We start from the raw sequence: 18,649 nt of genomic DNA, 5'->3' as shown, positions 1-18,649 counted from the left end.
CTGCCCTTACCTGAGCCGCAGCCCCTGCGGGTGATGGGGTACCTCCCAGCTCCGTGCCCTGCTCTCTCTCCCTCTCTCTCGCCCTGCTTTCCGCGCAGGATACGTGCTGCCTACAACTAACCCGTGCTCTCTGCGCCCAGTCAGCTGATCCGGCTGCCTGTTTTGTTGTTGCTGCTAAATATAGCCTGCCGGAGCCCTTCCCGCTGAGCCCTGCTGCGATGCACGCAGCCGAGCAGCAAAGCAGCCGGGCGACAGGAGCACACGCGGCTCCGCGCTGCATCGCTGCACGGTGCTGCTGCACGGCACACACGCAAACGCACTGCAGAAAATCGCTTTGTGAGGAGGGCTGGCAACGCCTGACCTGCAGGGCCAGCTGGCTCCGCAGTGAGGGCTTGTCTTTGTATTCTGCCTCCATGTCTAACTTCAGCATCTCTCCTCTTGTGTGCTGGGTGGGGATCTGGGTTGTGATTTTGCAGCAGAGTCCTCCCTCTGCTTTTGTTTCTAAATGCTGTCCTCAGTAACTGCTGTGAGAGAGCTGCACTGCAGTATCCCTGTGCTCCCTGACCCAGCTGCTCCATCACCCGGCCTGAGCTGCATGGGGTGGGGAGAAAGGCAGAAATCCTGGGCTCGAAATCGCTGCTTCAGTTTTAGTACAAATGTTCTTGGTGTGGTTGGCATTCAGGCTGGAAGCTGCTCTGGCAGCCACTTTGGTCACCCAAGTCTGCACCCATCAGTCAGATTCTTTCATTCTCCCTTGTGCAGAGAAATAAGCTGCTCCAAAGCCTCTCGCATCCCTCCAGGCTGTGCTTCCAAGCAGAGATTAGTTGCTCTCTGCAGCTGGTCGTTACTTAGCATTTAATTATCAAAGGTGTGTGAGCTTCAGCTGCTTGCCTCTGTTTCTGATGCCACACAGCTGAAGGAAATGAGCTTCAGCCTTCCTGCACCAATCGCCAACAGCAATGCCCAGCTGGGTTGTTCTCCACTAACAACTCACACCTTCGCTTTCTCCTTCTCTTTAGGCTTCTCCAACAAACTGTCTGAGAGGAAGAAATTGGGGCCCTCACAGCGTGAGGCCAGGATGATGTGGTGGTCATGCTCCTCTGGTTTTCTGTTGTTAGCTTTTTTCAGATGTTCCCAGTCTGGAGGAAAGCTGTCTTAAGCTGGTTCAGCAGTAGGAGGTGTGCCAGGGTAATAAGCAGTATTCTTTTGGGCATCTTTGAACTTTGTTGTGTTTGGATAAACAAAGCAATTAATCATAGGGAGCCCTGTACGGATAAAAAACATCAATTCCTACCTTAGGGAGGTACTTGGGGTGCCAAAGGGTGGGTCAGGAGCCAGCAGTGCTGTGTGGCTGAGCTGCGCTGTGCAGGCTGTGCATTTCCAGTGCTCTTTGATGAAAATCTTGCCTTGGACTGTGGCAAGAAACTTTTGTTTGGGTGGAGAGAAAACATAACTCTCTGTTTTCTAAAGCAATGAAAGAGTTAAGAAAAAGTAAGAGAGGAGAGACCCCTGCAGGCCATTGCTGCCAAGTGATGCCCATGTGGGTGCCAGGCAGCCACAGTGCCTATGGGAATGGGCTGCAGGTAAACATGGGGTGGGGGGCTTGGGCATGGCTGGTAGTGCTGCCACACTGCTCCTCTGCTAAAATCGGGTCAGAGTATCGGGAAAGGAGCAATCCTCAGCACTCAGAAGCCGTGGCACAGAGAGCTGCTGCTTTTTTGTGTCTCTATCATTAAAATTTCAAGAAAGAAAAGGAGTTCGACCTGATTTGTGCCAGCTGCCTGATGATTTGTGCTCTCTAATTATATCCCCCAGCCCCTTCACCTCCCGTGTGTTGCAGTGAGCAGTCGCTATGGTAGGCAGCAAAGATTGTCCCATGAAACATTAATGGACTGTTTTTCTATTAACTTGATGGAGCTGGGTTAGAGATGTCACACCCGCAGTTGTTGCCTTGGCTGCAGCTCACACAGGAACCAGCAGCGGCTGCTTGTGCAAACACCATCACTGATGCACAGAGATTGTCTGGAAATTACCAGGTATTTCTTTTGCAAGCAAGGAACTGGCTGCTGCACAGATGGAGTGTTGCAGCCCTCACCATTTAGTGCAAGGGTGAGCGATCTGTCTGCTTGGAAATGTGGGCATGCTCCTTTTGGAAGACCTTGCAATGGCTCTGAGCAGTGCAGAGTTCACCCTCCCTGGGATTTTGGCTCAGACTGGGAAGTGCCTCTGGAGAGCCCTCTCAGAGCACTTTTAACCTCATGCCAGGCTGTGCTTCACCTGCCCAGCACAGAGCTCAGTGCCACTGTGCACACCTGGGTGCAGTGACCGACCTCTTTAATGTGCTGTGGTGGCTTGGAGAGTGCAAACTCCCACTTCCCCTGGAAATCCAGCACAGGAAATGTATTTGATAAGATAAATACGGTTTTACTTATAGCATTCCAGTTCTGCATAATGTGGCTTTGTACCCTTGTATGTATGTGTCTTTCCATACCTCATTTAAATTTTAGACACGTATCTCCATAAGTTGTCAGTTCTTTCTCCCAAAGCTAACAGATCAGGGCAGCAGTTCCTGCATGGACTGTGAGGTGTCCCCTCGGCACATCATCAGGCACAGAAGGCAGAGTTTGCACAGATACTGAGACCCTTTTTGCAGCGTGGTGCATAGTCTGGCCATAGAGCTTCTAGGTTGCTTTTGCTGTACCCATCACACACGCTGGGTTTGCCTTTGTGCAGATTTGCGCAGCCAGATGTGGCTTTGTGCTCAGAAACAGACAATGCATTGGTATTTGTGGGTGCTGTGGGAGTAGGATCCTGAAAGAACATTGTTCATGCAAACAAGACAGAGAATACTCCCATCAGCATCTTTTAGGATAACATTTAGGGGAACGGTGCTCTGTGGCTCTGAAACCTGCAGGGGCCAGAGCAGCTCCAAGGCTGCTGTTGGGAAATGCTGCAGGCCCTGTGCTGGTGTCACTGGGCTCCTGTTTGGGCCCCAGGTGCTTCTCATGTGTCAGAACTGGCACAGAGGGGCTCAGAAGTTGGCACACAGCTGGAGGGGAAGAGGAGGCTTCTTGTAATTGTCAGCTTTGGGCATTGGTGACAGAGAAGAAGACTGCAGAAGGGTGCTGTGCAGGGAACCCACTGGGTGCCTCTTGTGTTTGGGCTGTGGGTCTCTAAACCTTGGGGTTGCTATAAAAATAATTGAAGGCTACCTTCTTCTAGTGGAAGCTCATTCTTGCATGCTCTTTTCAAACTAACAGTTACCTGTGAGCAATGTTCCTGCATCCAAACCGACACCCAATTAAATATAACCTTGCCACAGCTGTACATTAGGTAATATGTGAATTGTCACATGAAATGAAATCCGCGTTTTGTCTGGTCCACTCTTTTACCAGGACGTTTAAATAACTAAATGCCTTTTCCACATTGAGGTGGTTTGTCACCTGGTTATGGATGTTGGGCTTCAGTGCACTGCATGCTGCTAACAGGATAATCAAGGCAAGCGGGGATCTTTCAAATCCTCAAGCAGCAAAGTTCAATTAGATGGAAGAGATTCAATTATGCTTAAAAAGAAACCTGGCTATGAGCATGCAGGATAGGGCAGGAAGATGTATGCAAAAGCATTTCATGGAATGGAGTAATTATTTTATCAACAGGACTTACAAAGCAAAATCGGCTCCTCAGCCCCACGTGGAAGTCTGAGTAACTGCAGTTAAGGAGGTGATACACGGACCAGAATGGATTTCAGCAGAATGCAAACGATGAGAGCCTCAAGCAGCTGTAAGTAAGTTTGATCGATTTGCATGCAGTTTTGGGCTTCATGATATTCATCAAGATAAAGTCTTACAAATTGAATTGCTTTGGGGTCTAAGGATGCTGTTTCCTCCTCCCCAGCATCTCTGCATGACGTAACTTCAGTAACAAAAAGCACAGGGAAAAGTCAAACGCTTTGCAAAAGAACACAGACATTTGGATTTAATAAATTATAAAATTAGAGATTCTAATTTGTATATACATTTTTAATATACAAAAAAAAGGCTATTTATTGCAATTTTCTGTTAAGGTATATGTAAGTGAATGGAAGTTGCATATAGATACTCAGATGAACATAGCTAATACTGCATTGTAGGTGAGTAAATACGACATTAAATGTGTTACGTACTAAAATAAAACATAAAACCCTTTGAGCACCAGAGAAGCACCATTCATAAAATTCTCAAAATATCTGAAAGCATTCTATGGAGACGTTGTGAGATTCTAAATACTGAATGGATACATGAATACAAAAAGTGATGTGTTCATAATGAATTGCAGAAACCTGTAAAGGAATGGTGGTGGGAAAACGGCAGTAGGTTGGAACCAAAGAAACCAGAATTGGTTTAAGATTATTGTTTTTTTGTGTGTGTGTGAGGAGGTAACACTTGGATTTTAAGCTGAAAGAAGGAGAAAAATGGTAACTTAAAGAGTTGTGTACTGTACAGTTTGGCAAATGGATATCAGAAATTGCGTTGCTTAATGGGAGTACATTTGCTTTAGCTCTCAGAGCTCTGAGACAGTCTCTGCAGGAATATAGATCAGTTTACTTTACATCTGATCTCTTTAGTTTCTGGGGAATTAGTTAAATTAAAATACTAATCTGCTCATTATGTGTCCAAATGCCATACTCAGGCAACAGCAGAATGGTGAAAGGCGACATATGCTGATGATGCTCTTTCCCAGTCACAGCACTGTAGAAAAGAGGATGCAGTTGTCAAAGTTCAACCAACCAATAAATGACCAAAATTTCCACTGTGTGACAAGAAACAAGTACCAGCTTACCCAACCTATTGGCATGTGCTGCTTTTTCTTTCTCAAAAGAGCTCTGAGCTCTGCTTTCCAGTACAAGTGTGGTACAGGTTCTTAGGAAACTACTATCATAGGGAACTGCTGAAAAACATCTTCTGAGATGTGCATGCCAGCTTGAAATGAGGGCATCTTTCCCAGTATGGAGATTTTTTTCTTTGTCCAGCAAGACTGTAAAGAGGAGGCAGCTGGCGCTCCTGCTCCAGGAGATGGGCCAGCCTGTGTCTGGGCAATCTAGACTGAAGCTGCTCCTACAAATGTCACTTCAGCATTCCCCAAATAGCAGCTAGAAAATTATTCAAGAGAATTAAAAATAGCAAGAAATAAAAAGGTGAGATTGAAAGAGGAGCAAGACCTTCCTGAGAGCAGGTGGCCCAGGCATTGTGTGGAGTCCCCAGCGAGCACCAGGTGGAGCACAGCACTGCACCAGCTTTCCGGGAGGCTGCTCCCCATCCAAAACACAGCTGAAGACTCCACCTTATCTGCAAAATTGCCCTTGGTCTGTTTGTCTGAGAACAGAAAAGGTAAAGCAATCAAGTTCCTGAATTTGAATCAGCTTTCTGACTCCTCACTGCCTTTGCAGAAAGGTCACCTGAATTGCACCAAGTAAATTCCTGCCCTGCTTGCTACTGGGATGCAACTGGAAAGTCCTTTGGAGGGAGGAGGCTATTTGTAAGGCAGCATCTGAGCTGTGGGTTCTTCCCCACGTGCCCTTTCTTCGCACTGCCTGGCTGACTACACCTATTCCTGATGCTAAGGAAGAGTAGAAGTTATGAGGTGCATTACCTCATATGGATCTCCACAAAGTCACAGAGAGGAAAACAGGCACCAAGCAGGGAGCAAACTCCTCCCTCTCTCCTGCATAAGTCTAAGTCCCAACCCTTCTCCATCCTTGGGTTTGGTGGGGCTTTTTCCAAAGTTTATCATATGCTTGGATGTGCTTCTAGGCTATGACAAAGCCTGGGTTTGTTGTTTTGTTTTGTATTTTTCATGGACCTAAAAGCAGGATAACAACATGAAGGGGAAGAGGTGAGTTTAACTGCATCTGAGTAAAGGAAATATGAAATGCGAGAAATACTCACTATGGCCACCAGCTGTCAGCCCAACTACAGCAGGAAGGATCACATCAGCCCTGCTGTGCTTCCCAACTGTTGTGTCCTTCTGTGTAACTCCCACCTCTGCACCACCTGAGCTGCTCTTAAACACTCACCTGAGTGCACCAACACCAACTCATATGAAGAGACTCAGTGCTACACCTGCTAAAAACTTCCCTTCTCTGCTTCAGATCCCTCCACAAGGCTCCTTTCCTAAACCAGCCTCTTGGCCTTCCAAGGCTCCTGATGACAACCAGCGCTGCAAAAACTGCTTTTTCTTGACCCTTTTCCAGCACATTTGGCCATGGTGGTTGGATGCAGGAGGGCTGCCCCAGGCAGGGTTGCAACACGTGTAATGCTTCTGAAGTTCTTCAGCAGCAGTAGAGCTTACAGACTGTTGGAAATCTGATGTGTCTGATGTCCACGTGGCTGTGTAGAGGCTTAGAGCTGCCTTTGCTTCAAACCTTGAGCAGCTGCAGCCGCTGGGATAGCTGGAGGGTGAGGTTTTATTCTCAGACTGGAAAATCTGAACCAGGGCGGAGTGGTAAAAGGAGGATTTGAGGGAAGTTGGGGCTCTGCGGGAGGCTGACCAGCAAAGAGGAAAGGAAGGGAAGAGTTCAAGCTAAGGGACATAAGAAAAGCTAAGCTGCCCCCTGCAGAGGGAAGGGCAGCGGTGCACGCTGCTGTTACCGGGAGAGTCCCGGCATGGGGAGAAAGGACCATTTCCTCACCTACTTCCACGGACCCGCTATAACCGGCACCTACTTCTGCCCTCCACAGACTCTGCATGGAGCCTTCAGTGCCCGATTTCCTTCCTTGCTACACTGCTGGGATGGCAGAAGTAATTCTGATCTTAGATGCTGAAGGCTGGCTCGCACCGACCTCCCCATCACCCAGAGTGATCCCAAAACTAAACTGATCTGAATTTATCTTCTGATCTCCAACCAGGAATCTGGAATGACTGATGAAAACTATGATGACCCTGAGGGGAAAAGAAGTACTCAAAGAGTTCTCAGGTTCCACATCTCAACGTTTCCAGCAGACCTGGTACTGCATGCACGTGCATGAACATCTAGATGTAGGACACAGGGAACAATTGTTCACTTCCGTGCTAATAAAGCGGTCTGAAGGAAAGGAAGAGAATAAAAAAAAAGAAATTATTTCCTCAAAAATAACCTTGTCCTATGGGAGAGAAAAAAAACAAAATGTCTTCCTACTAAAGCACCAAAGAAAAGGCAACAAGAATCCAGTCATCGTTAACTTAAACACCGTGTGGGTAGAAAAAAGTCAGGTAACACAAAAAGCACCAACCAACAAAGATCACTGAGGCTGTTGCGTGATATGAGTGGATACCTGTAAACACAAAGACTTGGCTGTCACCAGTCCAAGTTGGCTGGACCTGCCCTAATACAAAATGCCTTGCATGTATATTCAAACTTTTAGGAGAATCCTTTGAAATGTTTGTGGAAACATGTAAGCTACTGGTTGCCAGTTGTTAATTTACACATAAATATATGGCTACAGAATTTTTTATATATTTTCTTACACAGTCCTGGTAAGGAAAGCTACGTAAGTACGTGCCCAGCTGCAGCTTTGCTGAAGGCAACTAAGTGTGTCTGGCTCGTCCTTAAGCACCTTCCCGATCCAGGGCTGGGTTAGCGCCTGGCTCTACGCAATGCATGGAAGCATCACAGGATTTGTGACCACCTGCTTGTCAGGATTAAAGGGGTTCTTAATGTCTCAGGACCATTTTCCTCCATCCTAAATGTAACTTGCATTACTGCTCCCAGGAAGTTTCATGCAGCCATAGAAGACTTAAAGGAGCCCATAAACAAAAAACCTGCTAACCTGGCCTAGGTATTAAGGTTTGTTTGGATCCAGTGAAATGCTGTCATGATTAACACTCTACTGTACCCTGGAAACCTAGCCGTCAAAGTGTTCAGATCAGCACTTGCAAAACAATCTGTCCTTTCCATTTATAGTAGGCTTTAGACTTTGGCATCTCTGCCATAGCACCACTTTGATTTTTCCCCATTTTCAGTCTCTACGACATGGGCAATACTACGATGTTGGTAACATCTCTATAAGAGAAAAATGTTGTTTGTGCCATATTTCCATTTTAGTTTATTCTTCTGAGAGTCTCTTTTTTCCTTTTCTCAGCAATCAACTCCTGGATCCTTTGATTCCTCGTCCTTTCGTAAGGTACCCTCCTCTGTGTGATGATGTTGTGCTGTGACACTTCGTTATCCAGCCCATCAATTTTATAGGGCACGTCCACCGCGTTAATTTCGGGGTGCTCATCGGTGGCATTGGAAGGAGGCATGGGGGGTTTGGAAACAGGAGGAGGACTGGTGGTGGCGGGTTGTGTGGTGGGAACTCCCGTGAGAGGGCTGGGGGTTGTCAAGAGCTCCTCCTCAATGACATTATTCTTGTTTGCGTTAGAATCGGTTGCATTGCCTTCCTCTGTTACGTTGTTGTACATATTACAGGACTTGCAACAGAGCTTATTGTAACCAGGAATTGAACAGTACCGAGAGAGAACTTCCATGCGGCAAAACATTGACTTGTCTCCTTGACAGTGATCTTCTGAAAGAGAAAAAGGGAACAGATAAATAAAGAGCTTTTTCACGTTAATTGGGAAAAGAAACACAGCTGAAGCTTTGGCAGTGGGCTGAGGGTTTGGTATTTAGCATGGGGTGGGAAACTGGCAAATGAGCCTTCCACCAGCAAAAGCAGACTTTATGCTAAACCTAAAGCTCAACTTGCTTGCAGGGAAGCAAAACCTGATTTGATCTCTGTGCACTGACCCCATCCACAACACAGACCCGAGTGCTAATTTTTGACTTTGTGTTCTGCACGTGCTACCTTGAAGACCGATGGCAGCACTGCCTGAGCATGTCCCATGCTTGAAAAAGAACTGGGCTATTTAGCATAAGGCTTTTCTCCTCTTCCTAGATAGGAGCTGCCAACAAACTCCAGTGGGATGGAGTCAAGCCAGTACATTGGCAACTGGGAGACTCGGTAAAAAGCTCTGATTTTTGTGTCTGAGTGAAAAATAAAACATAATAAAAGGGAAAGAATGATAATCATCAGGTCCTAAGCTGTCAACAGCTACTATGACCATCATTACATTACAACATTACAATACAGGTTTCATGCCAGATCCTGCTCCTGCTGAACTGCAGGTGGCATGCTCTAGGTTAAGGAGTTAAAGGGAAAGCTATCATACTATTTTACTGTCTATAAGACCCTCAGTGAAATTCTACTCAAAGATGGCTCAAAGCTCATGTGATTTCTGCTCAGAGGATATGAGGACTGCGCAGATTGGTAGAGGACAGACAGATGGAGAAGGGTGAGCAGGCTCCACATCAAGAAAGCTCCCTGTGCTCTGTCCTACAGACAAGCTCTGTATCTCCTGTGCCTCAAGGGTGAGGTGATGTAGCCAGGAACTACTGGGAACTGCAGGGAAGGAAAATCCCAGCACACAGTCCAGGTGGAAAGAAAGAGGAACCAGAGGGCTCATAGGAGAGAACAGGACTAAGGAGAAAGCCAGCCAGACCAACGCTTGGCATCATCAATAACCAAGTATGTTCTCTGTGATCACAGGGCTGAGACAGATGAAATCACTTCTGCTTCTCCCCCTGCTCTTACTGAATCTCTACCAACTCTTACAGTAAAAGATGAGTAACTGCAATTACTTGCCTTTATTCAGAGCGCATGTGGTCGCTCAGCACGTTTCTGGAGCTGCCATTTTACCATCCTGCTAGGAGTACTGACTTACCCTGCCAGCAACCCTACAGCAAAGTAGAGAACCAGAGCAGATGCAGAGATACCAAGTGAACCCCGAAAGTCTAGGTGTCGCCTCTTCACTCATTCTCACTTAACAAAATAGGGCATTATAGGTGTTTAATTGGCAAACATATCAGTCTAAAATAAGCTAATAATTACTGATGCTGCCTTAAAATTCTACTACTGACAGAGAAGGCTGAAAATACCTTTCTTGCATTGTATTTATACCCCAATTGTTGAGTTTGTTGCAAGAAAAACAAGCCTCTTATTTCCGTTTTCAAATGCATCAATTCATAGTTCTCAAATGCTAAACTGAATAGAAAAAAAAAAAACCTACGCCTTCCTTAGGAACCTAAGAATAGTACTTTGTTTTTGGACATGTTTTTAAACCTGTTGACATCTTTTCAAACATGTTTCCAGCCTTTAAGAACCAGAACAGCTTCTATCTGCAGGCGTAACTGCACAAAGGGCTGCACGTGCCTGTACAGCCTTACATATTTTTTAGGTACCAGACAGAGTTCCCTTTGAACGTTCTGCCTTGTGTCACACCACTTTGATGCAAGCATGCATGAAAAAAATGCATGAAACTGCATTAAGTAATATGCTTAGTGACATCTGCTAAGTTATGTAAATAAACTTTGTATCTTATGACTGTTAGAATGAAATTGTCATCCACTATCCAAACCAAAGTATCTAGATTTGCTGAACTTTTATTTATTTTTACTTGCAGTATGCATGACAGACTGGAAGTATATCTCCAAAACATCAGTAAGAAAAAAATAAATCAGTTTCACAGTCACTTTGGTACACATTAGTCTCATAAAAAATATTGAAAAGCAAACTGAATTGGCACATCTTTAATATTATGTTAAATACATACAAAACACTAATAAAATATCCCTGATAAACCAAAGTGCATATAGACATAGTGCACAATGCCCAGATACCTTATTGCACCACTCTGTATAGCCATCCATCTCTTGAAACATCACTAAACATTGTCTATTTAAAGGTAACAGTCATGAATATATTTATACAGTTAAACACCAAATTATTTTACATAACAGTATTCAGTGCCAGATACGTGTCTTTGCTTTTTCACCTTGTCATGTAAATTTTTAACATGTTTCAAGAAATTATCATATTAACAGCAAAATTTAAGTATGTGATCACATGATAATGACAAGTTGGAAGTGCTACACTGTTGAAGATCCAAAGATTCAGAAATGCCACTTTTCTAACGAGCATGATCAATGCAATAAGGTAGCAATTTGCTCCACGACTGCAGATTGAAAGTTGATACGCTTCCACTATTATTACTGACTGTCACAAACAGTATTATGACTTTTGAATTCCAAATCTTCAACACAAACACGTACAGTGAAGCAACAATGCCACTTAAATCTCAATAAGTCAGGTAACAGTCCTGTCTTCATGAAGGTATGGATATGCACTGTGCAAATTAACCTCGGATTAAATTTACTGCCTTCTAGTATTTATCATTCAAGTAAAAACCCTCCATATGAAGATCAACTCAAGATCTTTTGTTTATATTTAAAGCTGGATCTGGTAAATTAATGCCATTTACATCTCAACATTAAGGCATTTTTCTAAAATTCTTCTAAGCAAAAAAAAGCAATAAAAATTGAGGTAATTCTGTAGTAGTTCACACTGTTATGTTTGCCAGTTGACACGTCTATAGAGCACACACGCACGCACACACAACCATACCACTCACATCAGACATGCACATGGTGAAAAAAGACCACAGAAGTAATGAGTACAAATAGCTCCTTGCTGAGCAGCTGGAGATGTCAGAGCCAATGAAAACATCCTATTGCCTCCCCCAGGTAAACAAAACCAACGCCACGCAACCTTCAACACGGACCGTGCCCGTTTCACTTCACTTCAGTTTCTAAAGTGTAAGTAAAACAAAGCCAGCAAAAATTGTGTGATGGAAAAATGTATGCAGCTTTCCACAAGGAAAAACATGTCAAACCACCAACAGGAGGTCAGCAAGAGTGTCATAGCAGCACTCAGGTACCGGCAGAAACCAAGCGCCTGGTACCGGTGACCAGCACCCACAGGTCACAAACACAGATGTTGGGGATGGGAATAAAAAAGGAGCAGCAAAGGTGAGTAAAGCAATGGCACCACAAAGGAAAATGGAATGGATAAATTCTTTCATTCAACAGGCTACCCTGTCAGAAAACTGAAACTACAGAGTTATGAGATTTAGGGTCTTCAGACAAAGGAGAACTTTAGCACTACAAGGTGTCATTATTGTGATGTGATCACATTCACAATAAGTTCTCAGTTTTGCTATCAAACTGAACATCATGAACCAGTAAGAGCCTTTTTTCACCATCACCAAGCAACAAGCAAACTGATCCCAGCTCCCCTTCAGAGGACTGCAGCATACCTTGGAGATCCAACTTCACACATCCAACACTTCAAGACCTCCACCACCAGTGCTACACAAGCTCCAGAGAAGAAAGACACCGAGCACCAAGTGCCTGGTGTGAAAAAAAGATTCAGCCCAAGATTTAAACTTGGCCAAGTCAAGGGAATTTTCCGCATAGAGAGAAGAAGAGAGCAAAAGGCAAAGTCCACATTCGATGTGGCATGCATTTAAGGGCAAAGGCAGAGTTATAAATGGGTCTTTTACTTGAAGATATTTTCTGGATAGGGTAGTCTGGATCAGGTCTCGACAGCCATTGTATCATGTAGGTTTTCTTTGAAGGATCAGAAATGTTTCCTAGAACAGAGGGAAAAAAAAGATACAACACAATATATATAAGCACTAAGAAGCTGACCTATCACAGGTGGATAAACTAGGCTCAGGTGGCAAAGGAGCTAAAGGATGATGGCCAGGCTGTATGGTTTGGGACAGGGGGTTGTTCTTTCAGTTTGCTCAACTTGTGCCTAATACCTGACAATGAACACTGAGAGCAGCCCGAAGAACAGTATTTCAGCAGTACTTCTCACAGCACCATTAACTATCTCCTAAGATACATCCCGTTTAGTCTAGTTACACTGTCTATTTAAAACCTGTATAGTGGAGATCATAATTGCCTGCTTGGTTCTTAATTATCAAAGGCTACCTCAAGGAACACATCAGGAATAAGGAAAAAACACGAATTACTTAATAACAGCATGCAAAGCAATCTCACAACTGTCATTTACAAACAGCAGAAAAAGCTGAGAAGGCAGAAAGGCTGGAGAAGTCAAGTGCTTACTTGGACATGGAGGTAGTCTGCAAATCTTTACGTTCTCTGGTTTAGCTTCTTTGCAAAGGCCGATGGCGTTGTCACTGGTTCGGCACAGGACTGGGCGATCCTGCGTGCCATTGCCACAGCTGACGGAGCACTGAAAGGATACAACAGTTAGACCCCAATTCATCCTTTCAAAACAATGGATTATAAGTTATTTTTTTAAATTTTAAGCCACTGCACTTGATTTGAGCCAACGTGGTACATTATTTGAACCAGGGCAGTACCTTCAGTAACTACACAAGAGGGAGTGTCACTGACTTTTGTGGCATGCCACCCTCTAACTCACTTTCTGTGGCATTAGCAGCACTGGAAGCCATAGATCCTCTATATAGGTATCAATTTATCATCTTACAACACTTGAATAGAAAGCACAGAAGAAACTCACCACCATTTCCTCCCTTGCTTCAGAAGAAATTAGCTGCTTGAGACACCCAAGAAGAGACTGACCTGTGACCAGGGTCCTATTCTCCACTGTGCTGGACAGAGCTCCCGGTTGCAAGGCCTCCTGCCCTCGGGACGGTCGTTGTTGCAGTACTTGGTGTGAACAGACCGATTTGTGTTGTCGTGCAGGGGTTGGATGCATCGCACAGATCGCACCTGGTATCCTGTTTTCCCACAGCTCTTGCTGCAAGGCTCCCATTCTCCTGTAACCCATCTGGGGGAGGGAAAAGAGAGGAGGATAAGTAAAATTCTGTCTCCTATAACTTTTTCATACTGCAGTCAAGGCTGCTTACCACAAAACTGTAACAGTTTCATTTACCAATTGAATTCCATCACCTTTGATTAGATGCTACAGCAGATAAAGCCATAAAATACCTTGAAAAAACTCATATAAGATGAAATTTACGTTTTTTTTTTAATGTAAAGGAAGCCTAAATTGTCTCAGACTGAATATAAATGGCCTCCCTTACTAAGTCTGAAAATGCGTTAATTTCGTTGGTCTGAACTGAAAGAAATGTGTGCTGAATACTTACGAAACCCTTAACTTCACAGTATTTTGCCTTTCAGTCATTCAAAATACTTTTTCCCAAATACAAATTTAATACTGTTTAGTTTCTAACAGAGAATGGCACTGCCTGTTTTTGGAAAAGAAAAGTAAGGAAGCGTTATAAAATCCTAAGGAGCCAGGGCTTTGAATTTACCCACTCTGAAATTTCAGCTTTGTAGGACTGAGTCACCATTTTAAAATATCACATTTACACTGAAACTAGATTAAACTTGACAAGAGCTTTTTTGCCTTAAGGGCACCTGGTAGAATATTTCTCAGTTTTGATGTTACAAAGGTAACATACATAGGTAAGGCCGGGGTTTGGACATGGCTATATAGTGCTCTCTAGCAATAAGTCCTTATCATTTTCCCCTTCTTTCCTTTTCTTGCATACAGTTTTATGTACTATCACTGTGAGATGCTTTACAATTGTGACAGCATGGCATTCAGTCACTACTATAATTATGTCAGATGGTCCCTGTGAGCATCTGTAAAATCAAAGCCCTGCTGAAGTACCACAGCGCAGACAAAGCCTCTGTTCATTTACCTCTGAGATAAGCATCACTCTTGCTTTGCTTCATTTACTTTCATTTTAAGCTGGCCCCTCCAAGACCGCATGTTACCAATCAGACTAGATTTTTATGTCAGAAGCAGCCAACCCAACGGTGCTGAACCCCCGGCTCTTGGCACAGTTACGAGCTGTGCACCAGCCATCCCCACTGCTGGCTTCCCATAGGGACACACAGGAGGGAATCCCAGCATCAAAAATGTCTAATTTTGGGGAAGGAGTTCAATAATCATTAATCAAATCAGACACTGGAAAATGTCATCTATGGTTCATAATGTGGTATAGATGAACACTTCACTGATCATCAAAACTGGCTTAAGAATTACAGCTGCATATTGTAAGGAATTTAGAGAGAAAAAGCAAGGACAGCCAGGGACTAGAGGAAATTCAGGAAGCAAACTGAAGGCTTTGTTATAATCAAGTACAGGAAGATGTACAGCATTCTGTAAATATTTACAGAACGCAGATACCCACAAGATGGAAATACAGTTCAATGTAAACAGGATCCATGGGATAAACTTCATTAAAAATATATGTAGTATGGAGAGACATCCTGAGTTCGAAGAGATTGTCCTAAAGAATTCATAAAATCCTAGGTTTATAAATAGTCAAAACACCATGGGCACAACGAAATACATGAAATTCCCAAGTTAAGCAAAAAAGTGAAGTGGCAATTTCAGCGAACTTTCTCTTTGTAACCAACTGAAATTTCACAAGCTGTGGAGGAAGGAGACAGCTGTGAGCCCAAACCATGAATTCTAAGATGATCTCTGAGTCAAAGATGGGGTTTTTTTTCCCCATTAGCAGTGAAAAAGCAGCATATTAGTGTGGTTCTGGGTGTTGCAGAGCTTCATAAAATCTCTTCAATAATTGCCTCTCCTGTGTGCGAAATGCTTCAATGCCATTCTGTGGAAACAGGTGACAGAAACATTCAGGAATCCAAGTGCAGTTTAGGATCCCATTGAGTCTTTGTGGTTCCTGGGTCCAATTATATTTGTAGCTGAAAGAAGAGTACAGTCCTTTCCAGAGTGTCTGAGATACGGTCGTTAGGTCATTACTTCAAGTTCCAAAGAATAAATGTTAAACCCTGACCCATGCTGAGTTTATGGGCTATAGTTTCTTGACTTTTCTCCTCTTTAAATCTATTTTGAAAGGAAGTTAGGAAATATTGAGTGATATGTTCTACTTATTTGCTGTGCTTCCTGGCATCCAGACTGAGTCCCCAGAGGTAAAAGCTGAGATCAACACACTCCTTCCTTGTTGCAGTAGCAACAAGAGGAATATGAATCCCACATACAGCAGGACAACCTGCTGCCAGTCATGTACAAGTGTACCACGCTGTTCGAGGACAGCCAGAGCAATCAACCAGGTCAAATACTTTTCCCCATTCATGTGTCTGAAAATATGCTGTCAGCTTAAGGAAGATTTGTGTGTGGTGGGATGTATGACATTGGTTTTCTTACGTAGCACTCTATAAATTTGTTCTTATATGATTAACTCTCACTGCATAAAATCAACTGGTATAAACTGAATTTATGTCCACTTTTTATTACCTCAAGATGGCATGAACACAAACGTCTGGATCAAAACTGCACTATTCTAATCCAACTTATCTCGGAAGTAATAGGAAACAGCAGTCCCAGAAATGGTATTTCTACTTGCAGAATACAGCATAAACCCTCACAGCCCTGGGTCTCTGTAATGATGTGCTGAGGTTTGTAAGAGCCCTTACGTTAAAGCAGCCACGCATCAAGTTGGAAAACAGAGACCAAGCTGAAGTCACCCTCTTTCAGCTGACAAGAGCCAGTTGGGAACAACACCTCTAGCAGCTGCCACTGGGCACCAAGCAATGCTTACATGGGCTGTGAGCACTCCTGGAGGTTGCACACCCTGCGAATGGGCTTCGGCTTCTGGATCAGCTCGCAGTAACTCCGATGAACCATCTTGTGGTCCGTCTTCCTTCGGCAGCCATATTTTGTGAACTGGAAGCCTGAAGAAAGACACTCCTCTTACTTTTAGGACTGGCAGCTCATACACAGGACCTGCCATTCATACTGAATAAACACTTGAATTCATGTAGACTTAGCAGCAAGAATTGTTCAACTCCTTTGTTTCTCACTAAGGCTGTAATGCATATAATCACCTGGTGTTTCAAGCCATGTTAAAGGGCTGAAAACCACCCATCATGCTGGTGGACATCGTCAGGGCCTACATCTGATGCCTGAAGCAGGGATCTTCACACTGCAAGGTGTACATCCCAGGAGGCAGACTCATTGGAGGTCTGCCCCAACTCACCTTGAAGTTTAGCACCCCTATGCGTCCGAGATCCTCACCCAAGTCTTGCACACTTGGACAAATGTTCCAGTTTTATTAAGTTAGAAATGAGCCATCCCAGATCTTCCCCAAGAGCCATTTCAGTTTTCCCTTAAACAATTTCGAATGCTTTGGGTTGATTTTTTTTTAATTAATTATTTAATATTTATTATTATACTCTTACCTCCTCCACAAGGTCTTGAACACTGGGACCACTTCTTCAGAGCCCATTCATACGATACTGAGTCCTCTTCCAAAACATTATTGTTATCTACATTCAAGGAATCTTCATGGATCATGTACTTGTAAGTCAGAGATATCTTGGCACCACCATGAGGAATCACCTAGGAAGCAAAACAGATGTAGAGGAAAAAAGATTTAAAGACCGATATCAGAAGCTACATGAGGTGATGTGAAATAGCAGTCATCATGGTTCAGATCTAAAAACATCCCCAGAGGGATTTAAACCTTCCAGCTGCACTCAACACATTTTTTTTCCCTAATAAAAAAGTATCTCTTTCCTTGTGACAGAGTTTATAAACTGTATATTAAAGACTGTTGTTGATTTAGACTCATTTTTCTTGCCAGCACTGGACTGACTTCACAATACTAAATTTTTTCCATATCCCATCATAAAGGAAGGAAATGTTCTACTAAAACGATGATGGATAGTTCCACTAAAAGAAAAGGCAAATTCAAACGCACCGATAACTGAAAGAGGTGAAGAAAATTGCTTGTACTTCTGATAAAACACAAATATTCTTATCATAATTCTGGGAATCCTGTAAGGCTTGTTACTTAATCTTGATAGACGTATAAATCATTTAGAGTTTCTTGCTATCACACTGCATCAAAACAATGTAATAGAACATAACTCAATGTGAATAAAATATAAAATAGTGGTCCTTTGAAAACAATTTTCATTCCTCCTGTAGTGTTCAGCTGGTATAGACTAACACTTTACAGCTGCTTGAAGAGACATTCTGAATCAGCCTACTCCTACTTATGGTAGTCATTTGCTATTTTGCAATGAAAAAAGAGTTAGAGTCACAAGGGTTTTGGAAGTGCAGAACTGGCTGTGCCTTAACAAACGGAGCCTGGAAGTACAAGAATCCTGCACTGGACTTTGCAGAATATATTTTCAAAACATGGACAGGAGGATATGAACTGATATGAACCATTTTATTTTTAACTAATGCTCCCATGACAGATACATTAAGTAGGCTGGAGAGCCTTTACATAGTGACCATTTTCTTGGCTAGCTGCAGGAAATAATCAGGAGAAATGGCTGCCCAATACATTACTCTGAGTAATAACAATTCATGTACACAGCAGTGAATTAAAAGTAAGGAATTAAAATACATCTTCTATTGTCTTACAAGTGAAGCAGATGTCTTCTTTTAACTCACAAGAGGAATCTAAAATATATTATAGCACATTATGACTCTGTAATCCTGACACTGTGCTCTGTGGAAGATGGTTTTCATTTGACTTACCAGAATAACTATTCCATTACGCAGAGGCCCCATGGTCTGCACAGTTTCTCTATTATCGTCATTCCGATATTCCCACTCCACACCCATGTCAATAAATACTTTAGAGTCTGGCACGTAGTTGTCTTCACTTAGAATGAATCTTCCTGTTTCACGATTTTTAATTGCTAGAAACAACACAAGATATGTGAATAGTGGAGGTTTGCCTCTCATCTCTGGGTTTGTTCTGCTCTTGTCCCGGTGGGAGGAGCAGAAAAGGCCAGGCACAGCAGTGTGCGTTTCCCTCC

General features: G+C 43.4%; 1 protein-coding gene across 4 annotated transcripts in view; it reads right to left on the bottom strand.

The window, feature by feature from the left end:
• Positions 1-18,649, bottom strand: part of ADAMTS2 (ADAM metallopeptidase with thrombospondin type 1 motif 2) — a 236,217-nt gene that overhangs the window by 4,406 nt on the left and 213,162 nt on the right. For all 4 annotated transcript variants that reach the window (XM_040647190.2, XM_040647187.2, XM_414611.8 and 1 more), the window contains 7 exons: positions 18,366-18,529; positions 17,054-17,213; positions 16,414-16,546; positions 13,448-13,655; positions 12,965-13,094; positions 12,394-12,483; positions 11-8,522 (listed from right to left, as the gene is read on the bottom strand). In XM_040647190.2, the coding sequence (XP_040503124.1) occupies positions 8,056-8,522; positions 12,394-12,483; positions 12,965-13,094; positions 13,448-13,655; positions 16,414-16,546; positions 17,054-17,213; positions 18,366-18,529 (1,352 nt within the window). In that variant the 3' untranslated portion in view covers positions 11-8,055. The remainder of the gene's footprint in view (positions 1-10; positions 8,523-12,393; positions 12,484-12,964; positions 13,095-13,447; positions 13,656-16,413; positions 16,547-17,053; positions 17,214-18,365; positions 18,530-18,649) is intronic.

This window comes from Gallus gallus, chromosome 13, assembly GCF_016699485.2.
Source record: "Gallus gallus isolate bGalGal1 chromosome 13, bGalGal1.mat.broiler.GRCg7b, whole genome shotgun sequence".
Lineage (NCBI taxonomy): Eukaryota > Metazoa > Chordata > Aves > Galliformes > Phasianidae > Gallus > Gallus gallus.
The sequence above is the reverse complement of the archived record's forward strand: the minus strand, read 5'-3'. Positions and strand labels throughout refer to the sequence as shown.